The sequence below is a fragment of the Orbicella faveolata genome, unplaced genomic scaffold, assembly GCF_042242905.1.
Source record: "Orbicella faveolata isolate gen_17 unplaced genomic scaffold, um_ofav_v1 contig_5, whole genome shotgun sequence".
NCBI classification, from domain to species: Eukaryota; Metazoa; Cnidaria; class Anthozoa; order Scleractinia; family Merulinidae; genus Orbicella; species Orbicella faveolata.
Window position 1 is genome coordinate 853759 of NW_028301580.1, and position 19224 is coordinate 872982.

Genomic DNA, 19224 nt, shown 5'->3' on the forward strand with positions numbered 1-19224 from the left:
CCGTGATGTTCCGATGATGCGAGTGTTTGGTGAAGAGATCCAACACGCGCTTGTCGTTGCCACCCTCGTCCATCAGATCGTCCAAGACCAACACTCCCCCTCCAGGAAACCATCGGGGTAACTGTTCGCTTTCAGGGATGCCTTCGTGAAACTTGACCCCACCCTTCTTGAGCTTTTGAAAACCGTCTTGCCACGATCCGTAGCAGTAATGAATACTCTTCGGTGTCTGTTGGAACAAGTCGCCGTTCTCCAAGAGCAGTTTGGTAGTGAACACCGTCTTGCCGCACCCCGACGGACCCGCTATCAACAAACTCGACGGAGTGTGAAATCGAAACGCTTTGCGTCGTTCCATGATCTTGAAATGGTCCAGGGTCTCGAGACGCTCCGTTTTTTATCCGAACAACTTGGCCAATGGGGTCTTGACGGCCGGGATGCGTCTCAACAGACCCAATAGGGTGACCTTACGATTGAAACAGATGGGTTTTTTCTTGGCACGACTCTTGATCTTGGCCATGGCTCTCTTGGCTGCGGCTCTCTTGGGACGCTTGGCAGGCGCCGATCTCCTTTTTCGAGGTTTCTTGGCGAATTTACTCAAGTCTCCGAACTTGTCCTCGTACCAATGCCTCTTTTTCATTCTTCTTTTCCTATCTTCTTTCTCGGAAAGCCTCGGCATGGTGGTGGCGGCTCTCTTGCGTTTCCTACGGGTGGTCACAGTCGCTGGTAATTCACCGGTGTCAAGGACAGCCGGCGGTTGAAAAGACACTTGTCTTCTGGCGGGTTGAAGTATTTTAAGATCGAGTCGTCGTTTTGGTGGTTGGTTTTTCTTGAAATGAGCTTCACTCGGTTGAGGCGTCTTTTTACCGGATTTTCCGTAGCGTTTTTCTAACCTGGCTGTCACGTCGTCCAAGTGTCTATGCCCTTGAAACTGAAGAGCCATGATGTGCCTTGTTTTGTCAGTAACTTCATAATGAACAATTTTATTTTCCGTCGCACCTTTTTATGCACTCGCAAAGTGATGGCGTAAGGACTTATTGCCGTAGCGAAGAACGTGCCAATACGGGTAACACTTGTAATCTCTACTAGCGTTCGTTTGAAGTCTGGCTCTGATACTCAGGTGGAACAGGTCGTATCGAAGCCAATGATCTTTTTCCCGGTCCAGTATGAATCGGACTCGACGGTAACTGTCGCAATCCAAAATGCGTTCCATGACCTGTCGAAGAGGATCGTCCGAGGCCAATTTCGTATACTCTTCTCGACACAGTTCTAAGAATCGAGGGAACCATCTGACTTCACCACGCAACATCCTTGTTCTCTCAAAAATGAACACCTTTTATTTCGAACAGTTTACTTTATAATAAATGACGCACTCCTCCAGAGGAACCGCACGTGTCCTGGTGACACGGGGTTTTACAAATCTTGCGCCAAGCCAACTCGTCCACGATCAAACGTTCTAACATGTGTCCTACTTTACGATCGTTCTCCACAAACTCGTTTTTCTTAAAACGATTCAAGAACTCGTTCATGTCACGACCTTCGGCTCGGTCGATCAGGAACATCAGGGAATAACCGCCGCAACTCTGACTGAAGAGGGACTGTAGACTCTTGCCGTTGTGAATCTGGTACTTGAAATGACGGTCCAACCAGGCTTGGATCGGTCCGGCAGTTCCGTACGTGTCCAACGGCAGACCGTAACTGTCCATTATCTCGCACTTGTCCCTGTCGGCCCACAAAGCTATCCAATGAAATCCCGGTGAGGGTCCGTGTTCACGATGTAAGCGGTCGTTCCTTCTTGACGTACTGTTCTTGGAAGCCGATCGCAAGGTACCGTGCCGTGAAAAACACAGCAGAGTGACGGATTCGTCCGTGCCAAATAATCCAATTGTTAATTATTCAAGGCTACTTTCTCCATTTTTTTCTTCTCTCACTGGTACACGTCATAGATGACGACTCGGTTCTCGTTGATCTCCAGCATGTTCTCGAATTCGCCGTACAACAAGATGGTCAGGTTTGAGCCTGGGGCGTCTCCAAAATCGATCACCAGACGCAGTTCACCTTCCTGCTTGGGGTTCAACACTGGACTGTCCAAACATCCATTGGCTGTGTTATCAAATACAAACAGGTTGCATCTCTTGTCGTGTCCCCAGTCCTCTTTTCGGACCATGTTTCCTTTTCCTCTGCACAAGACTCCCGAGGCCTTGAGGAATCTTTGGTAACCTCTCAGATCTTTACTGTCATCATCGTGTTTGAGCTCCAAGGTCTCGTAGGGGTACTCTTCACCTCTCACCAGTTGTTTGATGGAAGCGAGATTGAATTGTTCAAAACTGAGCGGATTGACCGTCACAGTTCCATTGAAGGCTGTTTGTTTCATCATCGCCACCACCAACCGATTAGGTAGCTTATTGTGGAAAGGATTGTTGCACTCAAAATGACGATTGTCATTGGGATGAGAGTAAGTGCGAATTTCACCTCTCACCGTGGGGTAAGTGGCCACTCTTCCGCCTTTCATGCTGGTCATGAGTTCTCGGTACACCGAGGGAGTCACTCTCACTTGAGACAGGAACAATCTCACTTTCACGTCGGCTTCAGTCAGTCTGAGAGTATCGGCACCGGCCCATTGGACTGTCCACATAGTGGGGGCATTGAAGTACATGTCAATCTGGATCTGTACGCCAGGTACCAGTAACTTGCTGAGATAAAACACTTCCAAGTAAGGTTTGAACCTCAAGGTCACTCTCTTTCCACCAAAAAACTGAATTCGACTCTGAACCATGTTCTTGAGATCTTTGGGTAAAGCTTTGTAATCGTCGTGACCAGGATCCAACTTATTGCCTGTCATCACATCCGCTTCTCCGCGACTGGGTACACCAAGACAATTGTACCAACCCTCTGGTGTCAGGATCGATTCACCGTCGTCTCGGTCATGGTTCAACAGCGCTTCGATGTAGGCTTTGTAGTGGTAAGTATCGGTCTGGGGGCCGATGAGAGTACCACTCAATCTCACATTGATCTGTTTGAAGAGGGTGTGGGCCAGATTGTTGGCGAGTCCTACGGTACTCGCTTGCGCTATATTACCTCCGGCAGTTGTCTTGACGGCCAACTCCACTTCGAAGAAACTCTCGTTCATGTCGATAAAGTCTTCTTGAGGATCGATTTGGAAGGTCACTGGGTTGATCCCCGTATTGAACGGATTGATTCTCACTTCACGTCGAGACGACATGCTGAGATCCGTGGGAGGAGTGGTGAACATGTCCAGGCGAGGGTTACGAACCCCCGCCGACCTAGCATGAGCCACTAGGTCCGTCATCGTCGTCTACGTCGCCTTCGTCTCCTTCTCAGTGCTGACTTTACCCAACGGTAGTCTGGGAGTTTTGAGCGTCTCCGGAAGAGCGAACCCCCTTTATACGTGCGTATCCCTCCGGGGAGACGTCTCACGCGTCTCGAGTAGATGGGAATCATGATCCAAACAGGTCTCTTCTTTTTCTTTTACTACCCAAAAAGCTTTGGAGCTCTTGCTTTGCTTTACGTTTCCCGGAGCGTAGGGCTCCACGCTTTAACCCGGCGAGTGCACCTTTCCAATTGGGCTTTCCTCCCGTGCCGCCCGATTTTAAACCTTTCAGACCCTCCATGGCCGATTCTTTCAGAACGTCCTTGAGAATGCCGGGACCTCGTTTCTTGATGCCTTTCCAAATCTGACCGAACATGCCAGATCCCGATTGGTATCCGTCGGGATGAAACCGTATCAAAGTTCCCCCGATCATGATTTCCTAAAGTGTAACGTCACGATCGTATTACCAGCTCCAAAGGTCACCAGTTCTCCAGTTGCCTCAGCCACTTGCACCTCTATGATGTCCAGCACCTCCTTGCGCACGGGAATATATTGAATGTGGGTGGGTTCAAAGTACTGAACACCGGCACCTTTACGAATCAAGTTGACCTCTCTCAGTAAATCCGTGACTTGATTTCCCACCACACTTGCACCTCCCACGTTGGAGTAAACGAGCAAGGAACGCGAACTGCTTCCGATCACACTCTCAAACGCTCTGTTCAGGTTCAGAAAACGCCAATTGCAAAAGACGCTGAGTTCCAAGAATGCAGTATTTCTGATGGGGTTTTTAACGACCTGGAAAAAAAGACGATTTCCACTCGAATCCTGTATGTCTCCTCTGGTTCGAATGTCTGGAATGATATCATCGAAAAATTCGATTCGCAAGTTTGGACCCAGCACGTAACCATTTCCCTTCTCCAGCAACCATCCCATTTTCAAAGCCAGATCGGCGTCAAATTGTAATTCAGGTGGTTCCCTTCTGGGACGGTAGACGTTTTTGTTATCCGTGACCAAGTCTTCGCCTTCCCACTTGAACGCAACGTAGGTTCTTCTCCCATCATTCGTGACGTATTTTGAGTTCACTCTCGGTCCAGAGTTATTGAAGACGCGTTCCCTTTCGAAGTGGCTTATAATGGATTTCATGAATTCAACACCGTTCACGTTACTGTAAACCTCTTTGAGGTCATCCGTGTCGAATGAAGCTTTTCCAAACGTGTAGCCATTGGGTGTCTCGGGTTCAATGCGTCTCCACGCAGTAGAGGCCAAGGTGACTTTACCTGCGGAATCCTTGAAAGAAGGAAGCGTCACGTGCGCATCTGGCATGTCGATACTGAACAACCCCACTTTCCATCCATATCCCTCCAGACGTATGGGATTGGGTAACCTGATCTTGAAACTGTTGGCCTTGTTCTCATTAAACTCGTTCTTACTGCTGTTACTGGGCAATGTGATGTAAAAATCACTCATCCTTTTTTGAAATGCAACGTGATCGTGGTCACACCCGAAGCGAAGTCCACCAGTCGTCCGTCGTTCTCGGACACCTCAGTCTCGACAATGTCCAAAACGGCCGTGCGCACCGGTAGATATAGGATGTGTCTCGGTTGAAGGTCGACCACCTCCGGATCGTAACGAACTTGTTTCAACAGATCCGTGACTTGATTCCCCGTCACCATACTCTGTCCCACATTCGAATACACGAACAAGGAACGACGATTGCATCCGAACGCTTCCTCGTAACTGCGATCCAGGTCCGTGAAGACCCAATTGATGAAACAACTCAAATGTAAGGTGTCCGGGTCGATCTTGTAAAATAGTTCGTCCCCGTCATTCTGGGCTATGATCAAGTCCGTGGCCGTGGGTATGACTTCCTTGGGAAATTCTTTCCTCAGGTGGGGTCCCAAGACGTAACCGGGTCGTCCGTTTTGCAATGTTCACGTCTTGACCCATTTCATCTTCTTGGCCAATTCGATGCCGATGGACATTTGGGGAAAGACGCGTTTACCATGGATCAGGAGGCTGATGCACGTTCTCGAGTTGTCCAGGACGCATTCTCCATTCTCGGCCCGATGCATGACCGTGTACAGCAATTCGGTGGGATCGTCGGGTTTGTTCTTTTTCTTGTACATGGTCACGTCGTCATCCGTTCTAGATCTCAACCTATGCATGTATCGATCTCGTATCATGTTCAGTAATTCGGTACCATTCCTCGGCGTGAATTCCAAATCGCTTTCTCTCGTCACTGAAGAGACCTGTGTGTATAGGTTTCGATCTGCGTTCACCATATCGATCCACCAGATTTCAAACAGAAGAGAATCTTTCAAACCCATCTTACGATCAGCCGAAGGAAAAGACAGGTCGCTGATACCCACTTTCCATCCCGGTTCTCTCAAATGTAACGGGTAAGGCAGACGATTCTTGAAACTGTTGGCCTTGTTATCCTGGAACTCGTTCGTACTGGCATTGCTCATCAGTTGCACGTAAAAGTCGTCGGGTGACTCATTCATGCTTGAAGTGTAATGTCACCGAGGTCACGCCCGATTCAGTCCACTAGTCTTCCGTCGTTCTCGGCCAGTTGCACCTCCACTATATCCAGAATATTGCTGCGCACGGGTTTATATTGAATCTGAGTCGGTTCGTGCGTCGTCTTGATCGGGTCGTGGGGGACCTCTCTCAAGAGGTCTGTCACTCGATTCCCCGTGATCGTGCTACGAGCCACATTAGAATATAGGTACAGGGGACTGCGAGGCGTAGGCAGGTCCGTATGAAGGACGACTCCACGATGATAGGTCTTGGCGTATTCCTCGTCCAAATAACTGAAGCGCCAGTTGCAATAGGGACTGAGCTGTAACGTACCGTTGCTGCTCAAATCCCAAAAGTTACGAGAACGAAGGTCGTGTTCGTTGGTCCAGTCTTTCTTGAAATCAGACGGGACGGTGTCGTTGGGAAAGATCTTGATCATATTCATAGTCATGTGAACGGAGTAAAACGCTTCCTCGCGAATCAGACCCAACGTCTTGACCAGTTTAGGACCAAAAAACACTCTGGGACGTTGTCTGTCTCCGGACTCGTCGAGGAACGTGTCGGTGTTGTCCAGAATCAAATCGTTGCCCTCCCATCGGAACACGGGGTAGTATTTTTTCCCGTCCGGTGCTCGTAGACTTTCGTTGACGCGATCCATATAATGATACATGCGCTCGTGAAAACGATGAATGAGGTATTGCATGAGAGATCTACCACTCGTCACCTTGTGTCGGTCACGGTTCAGTTCCTTCCCAGTGACTTCAAATTTTACGCGGTAACGCCCAGGAAGCCACGTCGACCCATCGAATTGCAGGATGAACGTTTCAATGGTCCACTCAATACCAAACAAATAATCATCATCGTCAAAGTCGTGCGTTTGAGGGGCCGGTACTTGATGCGGTCGTGCGGGTGGTATCGGGTAAGAAACACTCACCAAGCCCACCTTCCATTCCTTGTCGGAGTCAAATAGGAGCGGGTAAGGCAGACGATTCTTGAAACTGTTGGCCTTATTGTCCGGAAACTCGTCCGTGCTGGCATTGCTCAGCAAATGCACGTAAAAGTCTTTCATTTTTTCGTCTTTGGCTTTTGGGTCACGTACAAGCCTTTTTTATCCACCCAACTGTCGTACTTGACTGGCCAACCTTTCCAACGCACCAAGACTTTATCTCCTTTTCGTTTGACGATCTTGTCGATGCGGAACAGATCGTCGTCTTTCACGGACACCTTTTGCAAATCTTGCGCGTAAAACGTGCCCTCGACCGCCGTGCCGTCCCATTCTTCCACCTTGTACGTGGTGACACTACCAGGACGCACCCGGCGTATCACAAACACCTCTTCGGTCCAACCGGGTAAATACCCTTTCTTGAACTGACGGAACTTCTTGTTCAGTCTCACACGATCCCCGACTTTCAGTGGAGGTCGTCTCGATTTTTTTCCTTTTTTCTTCCCGTAAAGAGTCTCCCACACGTCCTCGCTATTGGCTAAAGTCACTTGATCGGGAGCCATCTTGATACTGCGATGATACGATCGATTGTACCCTCGGACCAGATCTTGTAACACGGGCACAAACTTCATCGTATTCTTCACGGTGAAGTACCGGTACAAACGTTCTTTCAGGGTCCGATTGAACCGTTCCACCACACTGGATTTCGTATCCCCACGCGTCGAAAAATGATGAATGCCTTTCTGCTTCATCAAATCCTGAAACGTCTTGTTGTAGAATTCCTTCCCGTCGTCCGTCTGGAGATTGATGGGTTTTCTACCTCCTTTCAAGATCTTAGCCATGGCTTCCGTCACCGCTTTACCCGTCTTGCTCTTCAAGGGTTGGACCCAGGCGTGCTTGGAAAACACGTCCACCACCGTCAAGAGATAACGATACCCTCGATTGTACCTTGAAATATTGATCACCTCGATCAGGTCGGCCGTCCACTGCTCGTCGATGCCGAACACCACCACCGGGACCGTGGGAAACCGACGACGTCTGGGTTTGTGCAGCGTGTACCCCAAATCCCGTTGCAGGACCTCGCGCGCGCGTCGTACCGAGATCTTATTGGCCTTGGCGAATCGCGTCAGACCACCCAGACTACTGGGTCTGGACGGATCCCGATACCGTCCCAGTAACGTCCCGGTCGAAAGCGACTTTTGCTTCTTTTGACCTTTCTTCATAGTCGATAAAGTTTGTAAACGCACTGTCTCCACAACTCGAAACGTTGCTCCCGTACCTCGAGATACTTCTTAAATGAATCGGGTTGCTGTTTCAACCACAAGATATAAACGACAAAACGCATCACGTTGGGTTCGACGTCGGTATAGTCAAACACCTCCAAGGGCGAATCACTGAAATGGTCAGGGATGGGTTCACCCTTACCGTATCGCTCGTAGACTCTAGTGCACTTGGAACACAAGGTCGTCCAACACCATCGATCGGCCATGGTCGCACACACTCTCGAGATCAACCAACTCAAGGCATGAGGCATAATGATTTGAACCCAATTTTTTATTTCGACTTTCTTATATGTACAAAAACGTCGTGCCTGATTGGTTCTTACGAAAAAACAGATCTGATTGGCTAAACGAAAAAGAAGGCAAAAAAGACTAGTCTGAATCTGAAAAGTATTGAACATATTCAGAGTTCTTACATTCTTGACCATACTCATTATCACAGTCTTCCTCATAGGTATCCATGGCATAATATTTACAATTCCTCCAATCACAATCCCCTTTACCGGGTCTCCACTTCAGGGCTTCCTCCTCGTTCCCCTTCACATAGAATGCTTGCCGCATACTCTCTCTACACTCACCACACAGGTCATCCTCATCCGCTTCCAGGGCACGGAAGAAAAACCGATCCTTCCACAGATCACGCTGACGCATGATATCGTAGATCAACTCTTCCAACTTCAGACACGTTTCCTTGTGAGCGCACCTGTTGAAAGTCAGTATCCCCTCCACCCTGGGACTCTTGTCGGACTCCAATACCCGTCGTGACAGGTCTCGAGCGAACCGCAAGGGTTCAAACAGATCACGGATGGCATCGCTCATCATGTACGTGAGGTGATCCGTGGCGATCAAACAGGAACGCTCGGCGTCCAGGTCGGGATCCCGACAATGAATGAATTTGAATTGACCGCTACCACTTCTGTACATCACGCGACACCACTCACCGCAGAAAAGGTACACATTTTCGTTCCCCTTCATCATCTCCAAAATCGTACCACCCCAGTCAGGACGACGTCTCATCAAGAGCTCGAAAGACCACAGACAACCGGGTATTTGGCCTAACGGTTCGAAGAGATTGTCAAAAATGTACATGTCCACTCTGACATCCGGAATGGCATCGAGATCTCTTAAAGTGTGTACCTTCTGATCCACGATCTGCTCCACTAGGTCCCGAATCTGGTTCGAGTTGCTATAGTAAGTCATGTCTTGCCTCGTCAAACCTCTTTCTTCCTAGATACAACAATTCAGGATGGCGATTCGGGTCTCCCCAGTCAGTCAGGTGTCTTCGAGGCCTAGTGAACAAGAGATCAACAACGTGCAATTCCAAGTTAATTATCCTCGTATAGGGTGACTTCTTGCCTTCTTTTTCGATTAGATCCAAATTGTCAGAAGCTCGATTCAAATATCGTCTCAGATCTTCAATGATCTCTTCAAAGTCCCTGTCATCCAAAATCCTGAGTCATCACCGCGTCAAGAGCAAGTCGAGAATGATTCACTGCGTCCAACGGGCTCCTTTTATACCCGCGCCGCGGATCCACTTTCACTCCGTACTTTCACGGATCACGTGCCCTTTTTCAGATCCCACCAATCGCCATGAAGACCGTCACATGATCCCATCACACCACCCGAATACGATTGGTCATAAAAAACGGCCATAAAGTCGAACCACGCATTCCATCACGAGTCACTTTTCAGAAGTCGTCATGGATTCACACGTCGAACCCGACAGGAAAAAGAAAAAATCGTCCAAAAAGAAGGAGGCGCGTAAGAAACTGAAACTGGTCCTACCCAAGAGAGTGGAAGGTAAACTACAATCCACCTTAGATAGATGGTTATTCAAAAAACCTCGTACCAGACTACGTTTCAACGAACGCGTCCTATTCAAAGAGATCACACCGGACTCTGTCAGTTGGACCACCGTCCCTCTCAAAGGCTTCTCGCAACCGTGGAGCGTCTTTTCGATCAAACGCCAAGAAGTCAAAAGCCAAATGAAAAGTAACCATTACAGGCGAAGGCAAAGACTGACACCCAAAAACGCACGAAAAACCACTCACATCCTAGAAACCATGCTACGGGAAAACACCTTGTTGGGATACTAACTCAATCTCTATCTTCCTCGTACAGACTCAAAGCTACCTGCCATTCAAGGCGGATGCCTGACCGTGATAAGAGAATCGCCTCCTCGAACCATGCAAGTCCTGGAACCCGTAGGACTCGACAAATTCAAGAAAGACAACCTCGTAGAATTACCACCTGAAGTGGATGACCAAGGAGAATTCACCGAAGTACAAGTGTTGCAGGAATTCGACCCCGATCAGTTCCTGAACCAACTGAAAACACAAAATCCCACCTGCCCGCGTTGCATGGTACCCATGGAATTTGGAAGAGTGAAAACCCCCGAAGGTGGTACCTGGTGGGAGTATTACCGATGCCCCTCTTCCAGATTCTACACCAAGTGTTATGTGACCTGTGGCGCCAAAGAGGTGAGCACCTACCTGAGACGCGTCGAAGAACAGACCCACCCCTGCTACAGGAACATCGATCCAGCTCGTTTCCGATGTCTATGCAACAAGTCCCTGGTCTTAGCCACCTCCCACTCCCAGTCCAACCCGGACAGGCTCTATCTCAAGTGTCCCAAGCGTAACTGCAAGTTCTTCCAATGGATCGACGAATACCCACGAGGGGTCGCTCAAGACATACTGATTCATGGACAGAACCCAAACTAAGAAAAGACAGACACAGTTTTTCGTAAAAACACACTCTGATTTTTAATTCACATTTTCTTTTTTACATGTTGGGTAATCTATCGTTCGCGTGGATCATCGCTCGCATTGTCACTTGATTACATGAGTTAAAAGTACTATAATAAACATTGCCGTGTTCTTCTGTCTACGAGTCCACGTGTACTGAAAAGGCTCGAAACCGTAGCATAGCATAAGTCTATGAAACGTGATCCGGTCCACGGGCGGCTTCACCTTCACGTCCCATACAAGGTTCCTTCTAATGGCCAGGATCGAGTTAAATAAAGTTCTACCGAAACACTTCTCTATTCTACGGTACCTGCTCCGACTTCGGGTCCAGTTCTCTCTATTTTCATCTACAAAGAATAAGATCTGGTGGAGCATCACCTCCAGCTGGCTAGAGTCTTTGAGCTGTGTCAGCCAACGGCGGCCTGCCAACAAATCCCGGATGGGAAAATCCATGTCCTCGTAAAACCGGGTCCAGGGTGCGTCCATTCGGTCAATGGCTTCCTCATACGTAACCTCGGGCTTTCTAGGTACATGGTTTTGTAAACCAATCTCTCTCAATGCCATGACTGCGCTCAATACAAGTGAAGACACTCAGAGTGAAGATCGGGGCGACGCGGATTCGATTTATGCAGATCCGTTCAACCAATCACAGATCGAGACGAAGTCACGTGTCACACCAGACCCAGGGGATAGGGGGTATCCCCCTACCACGCCCACTCACGGTAGGAGACTGGACACCATCATACCGCGTATATAAAACAAACGAGTCGGACCGTCAAAGGCACTCTGAGTTTTTTGACTTGTATGAGCGCCCATTACAGAAGACTGTTAGTATTGCTGTGGCTTCTCAAAGTACCAAGTGAGTATGGAAGTATTAGAGCGGTGTAACGTAGAGTTGACTAGCTGGGAAAAGCGGGTGAGAGAGTGGATGAACGACGAAGAAGAGACCCCTTTGTACAGGGACCTAGAACAACTTTTAGGTTTTATCGAGGTGGCCCTGGACCAACTAGATCTTTTGGGGCTGGAAGAGAGGTTGGGGGTCCTTGACGAGGACGATACCAATGATTTGGTGATTCATGTAGACTGGGTACGCAACACTTACCAACAATTGCTTCAATTTTAGTCATGGAACCACCCCTCCATTGTCATGTATGCAAACAGCTGAGACCCTGCTGCCGCCAACCGATCCTAGAATTGAGCAGAAAAGGGAACCACACCAAATTCGTACGCGCGCTCACGGGACCGTTGAGAAAAGACTGGGGACTAGGGTGCGTCTATGCAACCTGTTGCGGGGTCATCTATGGCATGTACTACAATGTGGAAACCAACTGTTACGAACCCGTCTTCCTGGGAAACAGTTACGACCAGGCCCTGTCACGTGTCAATCACGTCAAATCTTTCATTGATGTTTATCCTGAAGAAGAGGGCGCCGGTCAATAGGACCGTGCACACGTCCCACCATGTAAACCAAGTAGAATGACCAATAAAAAGTTTTTTGTTCTATTTTCAGACTCCATGTCACGATTTCCCAAACCCGAATGCATATGGTGTAAGGAAGGATTCACTCCCAATCACAGTGTCAGCGACTACTTCCTGACATCGTGTTGCGACCAATTCTTTCACGGAAGCTGTAAAGCCCTCCACACCTGGTGGTTGAAACCCTCCCAAAGACTCTGCCCTCATTGCAAAACCGTGAATTTCGGACTGCCTCCCGATGACATCCCCAAAACCAAGTCCTAAAGAGGTAAGCGCTTCGATGGTCTAATGGTCAAGACGTTGAGTTGTGGCCTCAAAGGCCCAGGTTCGATTCCTGGTCGGGGCATTAAAATTTTTTTCTTTTTCCATAGAGACCCCTGGCCTGTAAAATCTATTTGGACGAACCCCACCCCGACGAGGATGTCATGCTCCTCTTCCTCACCCAACACTTTCCCTACCCCTGGTGCATGAGAAGAGACCTCTCCAAGATCTGGCCCTTCGGACGTGTGTTCGAATCCTCCTCAGGCTTTCACGGAGAATTTCTCACCCCGCAAACCATGATGCTATCCCTAGTACACCTGGGAACCAATGACGTGCAAGCACTCAAGATGATGCAAAAAATCACACAACAAACCATGTACATTCTCTCGTTAAATGATCTTTATTAATTACAGGCATGATTAAAATGTTTTTTCACTCCTCTGATGGTGGTGGTTTTACAATTTGTTTGATAAATGCTTGGTACGCTAACTCTTCTCTGTTGTCCCAACTGCTCTTCCACGCATCCCATCCGGCCTCAAATCCACCCGGCAACTTCTCCAAACACACTGGGTCTTTAAACGAGATTGACTGGTCTGCAAGCATCTTCTCAGACAGGAGTTTTCTGAACCTCAGCACCTCATCCGCCAGCTTCGTAATTTCTTTCTTCAGGAGGCCATCCATCGCGCGAGAAACGGCGTTCTTCATTATCTTTCCAAGAATACCCTCATGAACGGCATCCATCACTCTCGCTGCAAATTCTTCTCTCGTCATGTCGTCCGGCAACTCCTCTTCAGGAACACTAATCACCTCCACCTTCGTCTTGCTCTCCTCTGAAGCCATCTCGTCACTGTGATCTCCAAACAACAATGACAAACCCGCCAACTCAACACCCTTTTATCCCATCCAAAAACCCTCTCATTGGTTCTATTCAATCAACCTCGATTTCATGTAGACCTATCTGCGCATGCGCGAGCTGTGACGTCTCGGGTGCCATGTTTTGCCTACCCAGGCGCCATCTTGGATTTGCAATTTTAAGAGAATGTATGGGAAAAAATTGGTCACGTGGTACAATCCCTGCACGCTGATTGGCTACTGCCCAAACGGGCGCTATTCACTACTTGAAGGTACACGGAAGTTATGCGATTTTCCTCGCCTTTATTTTAGTTTCTATTTTTACAAAATTGTGCATAGTATTAATACTTCACTGGACAGTGTTTCCTATATTGATAAAATAAATCAATAAATAAAATTTGTTTACACTTATTTCTGGTTCATTCCAGTTCTTAGCGCCAGTTCTTTTTCTTAAGTTTGCTATCGGTAACGAAAACACCGAAAGATTAAGTCATCTTATTTGCTGTCAATTATTCTTTAAACTTGTTTTGGCGTATTCAAACAGTTTATTTTAGAATTCTTCAATTTTTGATGCAGAGACTTCATATATACCTCCAAGAGAAGATCAAGGCTGGATTCCATATGATGGCTATCGACCTACAATCGCTGCCATGATTGGGATCGCTACAAAAAAACAGTTACTGGATCGTCGAGTAAGAACTAATATCTACTTAAGCGACCGTTTTCGGTTCAACGATCGCTATAATCTCTGGCCGTGACTGTTTCGGTAGCGATCATATGCAAACCAGCCATCACCAACCGATATTTTCCCCTTTGCCTTATGACCCAACTAGGCGCGAAGTCCGCAAGCCATAAGTCGAAGGGAGTAAAAGGAGGATCCGTAACTTGCGATACGAACTGAGAAGATGAAATGAGTCAGACATTTATTATATCTCTAAATGATTGACATACGTCAAAAACAAAAGGAGTCAATTGCTTACCGTTGCTAAGTCGGACGCGTTGTCACGGATTAATACATGATGTCAAAATTTTAGGGAAAAGAAAAGTGTAACAGGTCTATTTGCTATGAATGTTAACCCTTTGACGACCAAATCTACACCAAAAAAATGCCGTTTTTAACCGTTAAATCAGTGTTTTGGCTGCCATGACGCTAAAAGGGTTTTAGCTTTGCTGAAAAAATACCTTTTTTTTACTAAACACATAAACTTCCCTGAGATTAGGTACCCAAATGTAGAATATTTCAATTTGGTAATGCGCAGAAGGCAAAATTTGGCCTTTTTTGGCGATAGCCCGTTCCGAATTTTTTTTATTGCTCTTTTCCTTTCCTTTTTCTCGACCCTTTTACTCTCGCTACCTTTTGCGTTTCATATTCTTTCTGGCTCACATTATTGCAAATAATGTGACGAGCCGTATTGTACTGTAAGTTACGTAAGTGACCGTATTTGTAATTTGTAAAGCTAGCGAAATATATACAAAGGATAAGAAATATATATATATATACATTCTTTCTGGCTGCCCTAAAAAGTTGGGTGTTAAATATGGGCAAAGCCTGGAAATGGGATATAAGTATAATGGGCCATTTTACGACCATTTTTGCACCAAAACTGATAACGTGGATTTTCAGTTTGCTACGTTAGAATGCCGTCGATATGCGGATAGATCTATCTTAGCTCTATTATCTGCTTATCAAGAATATCTGGTGACATTTAAATTGATAACGTCACAAGTGCTATTAAGAGCACGACCATTAAGTAGCCGTATATGGCTCCTTGGGCGTCAAAGCGTTAACAAAACGTGATGACAAATCATGTGACATTTTGGCGGCAAGAGCAGTTTCATAATTCAGCGGCCACGACTGCTCAATTGACCAATCACAGTACACATTGTAATTTACTAGCAAACATGACGTCATTGATTATGTCTTTTCACATAAGAAGCAAGACTATACTATATCTTGCAGTGGAATGGCATGATTTTTCTCAGCTGAAGACATCATTGTAATTCATGTTGTTTAGTTTGTGTGAGAAATGCTTATAGGACTTTTGTTCTGCTATCTCGCACCTCCGTTAATTTCACAATAGAGCCCAGTAAAAATAGTTTTCACATGCGTGGCTCTCCGCCCGGAAGTTAATCAAAGCGATTTGTTGGCAAGTAAAAGAAAACAAGTAAGCACTTGATATCCTTCCCTAAAGAACTGCTAAGCTGACAAAGAAAAGGTGCAGATAAAAGTGTTAGTTTGCCGTTATGGCTCAGTCTACGACTTCATCTTCCCTCATCTGAAATCAAAATCAAAATGTTGGTGACTAAACGCTGGGATTCAAAAACAGACCGTTCAAAAAAATGCTTGCTTATTTTCTGCCGCATACTTGTCTTAAACTTTATTTTAAAGGTGAAATGTCTATCGGGCCTTTAAATCTCAAAGGCTGTTTAGTCCAGCGCAAAGGACTCTGGCTGGTGTCATCGTGAAATTGTCAATTGAGTCAAATTAACATGAAACATGGCTCAACGTCTTTATAAAGCTGCTGACTAACGTGCGCGAAAAAAGCATTTATTTACGTTTCACACGTTCCATTTGTGAACATTAAATCAATCGGAATTGTCCTCCAAACATGAAGGTACAAAGATTTCTAATTAACAAGATACTTTTTTTTTTTTCATTTGTGCCGTGAATTAAAAAAGCAATTCGCCGAGATTAATGCCCAGAAGGAAGGGGGTGGGGGAGAGGTCCTGGTGCCTCTTAGAGTGTTCAGCCTCGAAAGGTCCCGGCGGGAGGCTCTACGGTACCTTTTAAGGATTTACGGGGTAAGAGAAATTCAAGCCACGCCCACAAAGAAGGATCTTGGTACCTCTTAGGGGTTCTTTTTAAAGTTTCCGACGGACACCCCCTGTCCTTTTTATATGGGTCCCCCTTCCCTGGGATTAAGGGTCAATTCGCTCTTTGAGACGTGCCTGCAAGGAATCATTGTAATTGCATTCATCATCTCGGACTGGATAATTGTTTTGATGAATACAGCTACCATAATTCCCTGCAAGCACGTCTCATAGAGGGCATTTCTCCATTCGTGAGCGGTCGATCTCAGCGGTCCGTGTTGCAAAATTTGGACCGCGAAGAGAACCAATCAGATAGAATTTGCCTTTCGATCGCGGACCAGTTAAGCCATCTAAGGACGTTCACGCTAATAGTTTCTGCGCATCCTTACTGCGCATGCAAATTTGCACTTCACGTCATGCATCGAAGCGCGTGCTAAGTCATAAAATGAACAATAATAGGGCAGATGACCATTGCTGTAGCTTTGCCTTGGTTTAACGATCTTGGACGTTCGATGACCCCTATTTTTCTCTTGATGGATCATTTTCTCTACCGATTTTCTACGTTTGATTTTCTACGATTCGCTACATGTGATTTTCTACGTTTGAAGAAAATCTATCGATTAGAAGTTTGAATTTTTTGCAAAATGCACCATTGAATTTCGTTCTGTTTAGCTCTTCGTTTATCTTTGCGGAGGTTTCAAATGCTTTCTTGAAGGGTTAAGGTTTGTGAAAACGTTGGTAACGTTTGCAATTATTTACGCAACAGACCCAGTTCTACAAAATATGACTAAGATTTTTGCCTCGTTTGACACATCTTCGATATTTTAAACTATAAACCCCTTAATTACATGCGCCAATTTTTCAAAATCAGGGTAGTTTTCCATGCGCTTTTTCTCTGAAACAAGGCCGGTGACCCTCATTTTGTTTTTGTTTTTGTTTTGTTTTGTTTTGTGTTTTTGCATTTCTGACACAAGTAAATTATCATCTCACTCAGCAAAAATTAAAAAAGAAATGCATCGACAGGAAAATTTTCGCGCGAACATCCTTGATAACGATCTCTTATTAACCGAGCAGGAGGTCTGTATGGGAGAATCTTGACCGAGGTCGTGAGTACAAACCGAACGCAGGGAGGTCTGTACACACGACCGAGGTCAAGATTCTCCCATACAGACCGACTTAGCTCGGTTAATAAGATGTTTATTAAATGGCAAAGAAGAAAACTTTAATTAGTTTAATGTAACTGGTTTGCTGACATTTTGGTTGCAAACGGAGATGAGCTTAACTTAAACCTGCCGAAATTTGCTCGTCCTCTTTACTTTTTTGTTTTTTTCGTCATCAGGCTTTTTGGCACTTACATAAATGATTGAGCAGAAAATAAAAGAAAATGGTGAACATTTCTGTATTTTAGTTCGCTACTTTTTCAGCGCAAAATGAAACCGGTCTAGTTGCCGGTCTAGATGGGAAAATCTAGACCGCGGTCAATAAGGATTTCAGCCAATCAAATTCGTGAACTCGGTAGTTCCCAGTCCTTGTGAGACACAGCCATATAATAATGCCTATTATTTCTCGATGATATTTCCCGTGATCAATATCCCTTCCGGGTCACGTGGTCCCTAGCCGTACCTCTCGGCTACGTCAAGGAAACAAATTGGCCATAAAGGCCTGGGAATAAAGTTGTTACCAATACAGTAGTATAATAACGTGACATGTTTAACTACTGTTTTTATTTCCTACTGTTTTTGACTCTTGTAGACCTCGATATTGGACTCTTGACAATGTGAATGAGCGTAAGGCTTCCAGTTTAGTTTGAAATCAAGTTAAATTCACATAACAAATTAAAGATTGTTCTGTTGTTTCTAATTGTGTGATTTAAAAGGTTGCGTTTCTTTGGGAAATTCCATTAGCGGTCCAATGTTTAGCGGCCAACCTTTATTTGGCGGCCAGCGAAAAAATACAGGAAAAATTGTTAGCTAAACACTGTAATAAAAACCTCTATTCAACCACCACCTCTATTAAGCGGCCGCCGCCAGCTTCTTGCCGTCCCAAAGGTGATTTTGTTTTCTTTTATACTTCTATTAAGCGCCCAGGAAAATTTCAAGTTGGACGACGCTTTTAGCCAGATGAAGGTAAACGAATGACAATGTGGAGTACTATAAAAAAAAAAAAAAAAAAAAAAAAAAAATTTCAGCAGTATTTAATTAAAACAATCACAAAACAAAGTCTCGCAGAGTTGTAGTTTGTTTGTACAGCACACAAGCCAGTGTTGGGTTGACAGACACGTCGCGTCTGTACACGCTATTGTTTCTTTGGCTTTTGTTAACGTTATGGACCGCATTATAACCATCATTGTTCTAATTATTCTCCACTTGCATTTTTTTGTACTTGTATTTGATAAACTGAAAACTGGACCACGCCCAACTTTGACGTTGTTTTCAGGTCATCTTCTATTAAACTGCCTCTTCTATTAAGCGGCCAGTTGTCTCTTCCCCGAGAGTGGCCGCTTAATAGAGGTTATAGCGTATTTAGTGTCTGTATGGTGTTGAAGTAATTTTGGAGCCAGCCTGCGAGCTGATATGACGCACATAACTTCTTTCAGAAATGTTATTAGCATCGAGCATACTGCTGGTGCCCTTTTTGGTTTTGGCTAGTTTTACCGTTTGGCGAAAGGACAAATTTTATACGTTTTAATCAAAGACATATCATTTTATTGTATTTACACATTTTCAACACACAAAATTATATTCTTTTCACAATCTCAGCTTCGGGTTTATTCTTAAATTATTCTTAATATTTCGCAAATTTCAGCCTCGCTATTCTCATAAGATATATTCTTGTAAAAAAAAAAGTGTAGTCTACTATCTATGTGGTATTATACAACTTTTGTCTAAACCTCAGCTAATTTATGCATGCAACTATTCCTTTGTAAGCTGTGTAAGTCATTTTTTTTACTATTTCAGGAATGTTCTTTCAACGAGATTGAGCGGTGTAGGCGATCAACGTTAGAACTTG

At 45.7% G+C, this 19224-nt stretch overlaps 3 protein-coding genes, 1 non-coding gene and 2 pseudogenes across 4 annotated transcripts; 1 reads left to right on the plus strand and 5 right to left on the minus strand.

Moving 5' to 3' along the window:
• Window positions 1-1811: 1811 nt before the first annotated feature.
• On the minus strand, window positions 1812-3304 carry LOC149095659 (uncharacterized protein F54H12.2-like). Its single transcript, XM_089281820.1, has one exon. The coding sequence runs from the start codon at window positions 3302-3304 to the stop codon at window positions 1922-1924; it is 1383 nt and encodes a 460-aa protein (XP_089137946.1). The 3' UTR covers window positions 1812-1921.
• A 1484-nt stretch (window positions 3305-4788) lies between these two features.
• Window positions 4789-5557, minus strand: LOC149095660 (uncharacterized; annotated as a pseudogene).
• Window positions 5558-5821: 264 nt separating this feature from the next.
• On the minus strand, window positions 5822-7263 carry LOC149095661 (uncharacterized; annotated as a pseudogene).
• Window positions 7264-8207: 944 nt separating this feature from the next.
• Window positions 8208-9694, minus strand: LOC149095662 (uncharacterized). Its single transcript, XM_089281825.1, has one exon. The coding sequence runs from the start codon at window positions 9266-9268 to the stop codon at window positions 8441-8443; it is 828 nt and encodes a 275-aa protein (XP_089137951.1). The 5' UTR covers window positions 9269-9694; the 3' UTR covers window positions 8208-8440.
• Window positions 9695-12565: 2871 nt separating this feature from the next.
• Trnah-gug (transfer RNA histidin (anticodon GUG)) lies at window positions 12566-12637 on the plus strand. The gene has a single exon. It is a non-coding gene; the product is annotated as a tRNA-His (tRNA).
• Window positions 12638-12979: 342 nt separating this feature from the next.
• Window positions 12980-13445, minus strand: LOC149095663 (uncharacterized). Its single transcript, XM_089281830.1, has one exon. It carries the CDS (start codon window positions 13390-13392, stop codon window positions 12985-12987), a length of 408 nt encoding a protein of 135 aa, XP_089137956.1. The 5' UTR covers window positions 13393-13445; the 3' UTR covers window positions 12980-12984.
• Window positions 13446-19224: the final 5779 nt, after the last annotated feature.